The sequence below is a fragment of the Rissa tridactyla genome, chromosome 1 (assembly GCF_028500815.1).
Source record: "Rissa tridactyla isolate bRisTri1 chromosome 1, bRisTri1.patW.cur.20221130, whole genome shotgun sequence".
Classification (NCBI taxonomy): Eukaryota; Metazoa; Chordata; class Aves; order Charadriiformes; family Laridae; genus Rissa; species Rissa tridactyla.
Window position 1 is genome coordinate 175,642,773 of NC_071466.1, and position 5,680 is coordinate 175,648,452.

General features: G+C 45.6%; 1 protein-coding gene across 1 annotated transcript; it reads right to left on the reverse strand.

Annotated features, from left to right (window-relative positions):
* Positions 1 to 412: 412 nt before the first annotated feature.
* RPS16 (ribosomal protein S16) lies at positions 413 to 3,926 on the reverse strand. The gene is made up of 6 exons (XM_054182895.1): positions 3,827 to 3,926; positions 3,683 to 3,738; positions 2,842 to 2,943; positions 1,937 to 2,033; positions 740 to 787; positions 413 to 610 (listed from the first exon to the last, which is right to left on the reverse strand). The coding sequence occupies exons 2-6, from the start codon at positions 3,728 to 3,730 to the stop codon at positions 465 to 467; spliced, it is 441 nt and encodes a 146-aa protein (XP_054038870.1). The 5' UTR covers positions 3,731 to 3,738; positions 3,827 to 3,926; the 3' UTR covers positions 413 to 464.
* Between the last annotated feature and the right edge of the window lie 1,754 nt (positions 3,927 to 5,680).

Sequence of the window (5,680 nt, forward strand, 5' to 3'; positions counted from 1 at the left end):
GGGCCGAGAGAGGCATTTTCAGGTGGGAAGGACGTGGGTTGCTCAGGTTGGTTCATTAACACCATGAAGAGTGGCCATCCAGGTACTGGAAAAGGTCCGCGTTTGTTTAGATTTACTAGAAAGCCGAAGACTGAACTCTGCTTTAATAAACTGCCACACTGTTGAATGTACCCACAAAAAACAGGATGTAAGCCTTCTTTATGTCCTGATAACCACACATTCCTCAACAGGAGAAAGCTCTTCTTCATTCCCAAAACCCTATCTATCTAGGCTTACTTACTATGAAGGGATAAAAGAGGACTGCCAACAGCCCTCTGATTTTACCTTAATACCAATTAATTTGTGTATCAATCTTAAGTTAACGAACACTGAAAAAATTACCCGCACAGAAAAACACAACTTAGAAACGAAATTTATCAAATTTTCTTTGTGTTTATTGACTGTCACATGACCGTAGAACAATTTTAACGGTAAGACTTCTGGTAGCGTGCACGAGCACCAGGTCCTCCAAATTTCTTGGATTCACAACGGCGAGGATCTGCAACCAGCAGAGTCCTGTCATACTGGATTAGAATATCCTTGATCTCTTTCTTAGAAGCTTCATCAACATCTGTTTATTAAAAAAAAAAAAAAAAAGTATTCAGTTTAAGAAGTTTCACACTGAACAACATTTTTTGCCCCAAATACCAGAAGGCATACATTTCCACTTACGGCTAATACAACAATCAAAACAACTTACATTTTTGATAGTAAGCCACCAATGCTTTGGAAATAGCTTGACGGATAGCTGTTAAAAAAAAAAAAAGATAATGGATCAGTAAAGATTGCAAATGCATATAAAACTTAAACAAGAAGTGCCAGTTATCTGAGAAACTTGCAGTCTTCTTTTCTGCCAAATTGTCCTTTCCCTCCTTAACCTCCCCTCCCACATATTCCACCTGATCTTTACTTTGGCAAATCTGAAGAAATCTGTGCCAAGAGGCCACCCACAGTTCATTTGTTGATTTGACAGCTGCCAGCTAGCCAAGCAATTGTACAAGGGCAGTCTTGATCACCTTCTCTCCCAAGTACTAACGTAGGTTCATCTTCTACCTACAAGCAGCCAACTTGCAAAATCGTTAGAAATGCAGTTCTCTGAAATGTATTTTTCAACAAGGATAAAACTGATCAGTGTGTTCAAAGACTAAGGAGGTAAAGGGACAACAGGACGGTATGAGCAGTTCTTCTAGCACACCTCAATAAAACAAGCCTGTAGCATAGTAACACAGTGATCAGAACTCAAACCAAGAGTATGGCAGTAACCAAAGATTTTGTTGGGCTGTCATCTGTCAGAACATCAGGATCAGGATTTGGGTGAAAATCTGAATTTTCTGAAAAACGAATGCAATCAACTTGGAGATTGAAACACGTCTCTGCTCTTTATGCAGCTTCAGCTCCACTTCACTAACCCATACCCAAACCGAAATAGTACAACAAATCTATGATTTGTGAAGAGCAACTCTATCAACAGCTAATGCAAGCATGTTGTCAATCATCTCTGCAAGGGAAAAAACTGCCTAGCCTTGCAGCTCAGCTGAAAGATGCTTCTGAACAACATGAAGTTTACAACTAAAGATATTATTTCTAATGATAAGTCCCCTTTTTCTCTCCCAAAATCTTTGTACTCATCTGCACCTGAACTGTCCTGTCACACTGCAAGATTCAAAGATTGTTTCCCCACATTTCCTCAAACTTTATAATCAATTTACTTCATTCAACTTACTCTAGATATTACAGCTTTGCACATAAAATATAACCTTTATGAAAAACTACGCTTGTGCAGTGGAAAAAGAAACAGAACATCAAGATGTGCAAGTCACTATTCTAAACTCAAGTCTCTTAAATATGTGGCTTGACTGGTTCTAGCCCACACCAGACATCCCACCAAAAATCATACCGTAGATCTGTGCTACGTGGCCACCACCCTTTACACGGACTCTGATGTCAACACCAGCAAACCGTTCCTTCCCCAGGAGGAGGACAGGTTCAAGCAGCTGGGAAACAAAACACAGAAAGAAAATTAATTTGTGATTAGAAACAACAAGGATTAGAGCTTGTAGTAGGTTTACCAAATGTGAAGTTACTTAGCGTTCTGAAAAATGGAGCACTGATTTTACAAGCACACACCCAAATTAAGTACACCTCTTGCAGAGTTCTTTGACATCTACTAGTGCTGTTATAAAATAAATTTACTAAAGTCTTGAATTTATTTATATTTTTTTAAGTTTCAGACATCTTAATAGCAAAGCATATGCATAGGGGAATTAAGAGCGAGGAAACAGTTTAAGAAGAATGCCATAACTACAGCACAAAAATAAAGCAAGTTTATTAAACTTGATGATCTTAAGTCATTTGCGGGTGGGTTTCTCCACTAATGATTACACTGTATAGTTATCTAGTCCGTTTCAGATTCTCTCAGCAGTATTCAAACAGCAATTTTATTAAGTCCTAAACAATCTTTTAAAAAGGAGGGTTTTCAGTCACCCATTTCAATTTAAAAAAATGATGTGAAGTGCTGAAAATACTTCACATAATTACATTAACATACATTAATCCAGTTAAGCAAAAAGCCCACCCTTCCCAACAAGGCAATCATAGAAAGACAGTTTTCTCAATTTTCGTTACCGAGTCTACATTTCAGGTAATCAGGTAACACAGAACCAAAAATTTAGTACTGTCAATAAGGCAAGAAACTCTTCTCCCTTCCCAAGCAATTATGCATATAAAGGTATGTTAAAATCCAAGGTGGGGGCCAGGAGAGGGTGGAGAAGGAGGAGGAAGGATGGATGGATGGATGCTTACTTTATACTGCAGAGTTCTGGGCTCAATCATTTCCAGAGGTCTTCCATTCACTTTAATGAGGCCATTTCCTCTCTTGCAGTGGGCAACAGCAGTTGCTGTTTTCTAAAATCCAAATGTGTATTAGTCCAGCGTTTCATTTTTGCACTAGCAGTAGGAAGTGAATTTCTATTTAACAATCTAAAAGTTTATGTTTTATGACCAAGATTAACACTGCACACTAAACAGTACCACTCCTTACATTGATATCGGTATTAAGCTACCGTCTTAATAAAATTATATTTATAGTTATAAAAGCTGTATAGCTATAACGTTTAGTTACAAATAAGGAAAGACATCCTCTCCGTTCTGCAACACGGTATTTCTGTGGCTCATTTCCTCGCAATAGCCTGTTACCTAGAATTATTCGAGCCACTGGATCTCAGCAGTGCAAACTGTTATCTTCCCACCGCCGCCTCATAACGCGGCTGTCGCAAACCAGCAACGATGACCCAGGCCCCTGTGGCGTGGGGACGACAGCGGCAGCCACTCCCGAGAGAGCGGGCAGAGCTCCGACCCAAGAGAACCTGGGCCCGCTCCTTGTGAAAGCAAATCTCTGCCCCTGCTCCCGCGCGGCGCCGGGCACAAGGCGCGGCCCAGCACCTACGGAGCGGGACACGTGGGCTGCCGAGCGGGCCTCCCCACGGCTGGCTCTGCCGCGCACCAGCCCCGCACACGGCCCTGGCGAGGAGCTGGCGCCGCTGCCCCAGAGCTGGGGCCGAGGCAACCCGAGCTCGTAAGGCCGCGGTGTGCGGCCCAGCCCGACAACGAGGAAACAGGGTGGGCCACAGCGCCCCGGCCTCACCTTCCGCCCGAAGACCTGGACGCTCTGCAGGGGGCCCTTGGCCGGCATGGCTGCTCCTGCAAGAGAGAGGGAGGCGGCGTTAGCGCTGCCGGGGGAGTGGGCGCGGGTAAGGCGGCGGAGGCCGGAGCACCGCCAGACACTCACCCTCCCTTCAGCGGCGGCACCGGGAAAAGGCCGAACGGGGCTTCCCAGCCTCTTCTCAGGGGCAGCCGAGCCGCAAAGCGCGACGCTGTCTTCCGGCAGCGCGACAGAGCGCCCGGCTCTCTCTCCCGCCCCCGGCCGCGCTTTGCGGCAGCCCGGAGCGGAGCGGGCAGGGCAGCGGCTGCGCGCGGGCTTTCCATTAACCGTCGTCCCTCAGCCCCTGCGGGCCGGGGGCTCCGCGCTGCGCCCCGGGTCCCGGCCGCTGGCGAAGCGCGGCGGAGGGGCTGCGTGTGCCCTCTTCGCCGGTGGAGCGGTGTGGTCCCCTGGGCCAATCATTCCGCCAGAGCGGCTTGATGGCCGCTGGGGAGGGTTAAACGCCATTGACAAGGGCCTTCTGTAAGGCCGCCTCGGCACAGTGGTGTAGGGTCACCCCGTTTCTCGCCCCCTCCTCGTTTTTGCTGTGGTGTTTTTTGTTCTCTTTGTTTTAAAGTTGCGTTTCGTCGCATACAGAATTGCCTCACTTTCTCATTTTGATTTAAAGGTATGGGGTCCCGGTAAGCGCCGGGTAAGAGTTGTCACCCATTGAGACGGCACCTTAACGCTGCTGCGTTTGAATCTGCCTGTGCGGGGCTTCCTGCCGTCCCGTGGGGAGAAGGCGGCCGTCCCTCCCCGGGAGGGACCTCGGCGCCGCCCGGAGGAGGCCGAGCGCCGGGCACGCCGCCTCCAGCCGACCGGCGCAGCGCAGCACCCCGAGAGAAGCACTGCCTCAAACGGGTGAGGTTAGAATGGGGCGGGGGGAGGTCACTCGCTTCCCGAGCTCTGCCGTGGATTACAGCAGCTTGAACGACTTCTTGAGAGGGATAGAGAGGATACACAGCCTGCGGAGAGGCTTTTTCTTGAGTTATTTATGAAACATCTAGTGTTGACACCATAGCATACCATCTCTTAGGTATGCCAGTGACAAGGAGAACCCGGCTGGGCTTCTGGTGTGAAGAGAACAGAATGAGGCTTTCCCTGAAAGGCTTTCAGTCGCTCTTTGGACCTCCTTGAAGTGCAGCAATACAAACTACATAGCTTTTTTAGTTTTAAAGTTTGGTAAACTGCTGGAGAAGATGAAGCATTAAACCTTGTGTTCTATTCTAGCATTGTACACTGAGGCATAATCAGGCAGTTCTTTATACCCACTTAAACATAATGGTTGCTGACTATTTAAGATCGAGTCAAGGAGTTCTCCTTAGATTCAGGGCATCCCCGGAGCCCATCAATTTGAGCTTTTATCTCTGTTCTCCTTCTTTGATATCTATCATAAACCATGGAATTTAAGTCACTTTCAGACTGAAAATATTTTACTTCTAAGGCTTGGTATTTAACATGCAAAATTTTCCAGAAGGACAAAAGCAGAATCTATTGATGAAGCAAGGTCATGCTTCTTAGATATTTTAAACAATAGAGATTTAAAATGCTGTGATTAATTAGGAAGTTGACTGCTCAAATGAAACAATCAGTTCCTTTGTCTTTGTACAGGATTTTAAATACTGAACATTAGTCATCAGTCATGTGAGGATTTAAACAAGCACTTAGCTTTATGCAATTTGAGTGATTAGTTCTATTCAAGTGAATAGTACTGTGCAGAGCGTGTAAGATTTAGCACATCTCAAACCCTCAATTGTACAAAGCTTTAACATGTGACCCAAAAAGTGATTATTTTTTTTTTAAGGCTGTTTCCTAAGGAACAGTGTTTATGCAGTCACACATGTCTATCATCCACTCTTTCCCTATCATCGAGGGAGGGCGAATGGTTGCTTGTTGTCCAATTTCAGTTAGCTTTTACAGAAGAATGGAAATTTCAGAACCAAT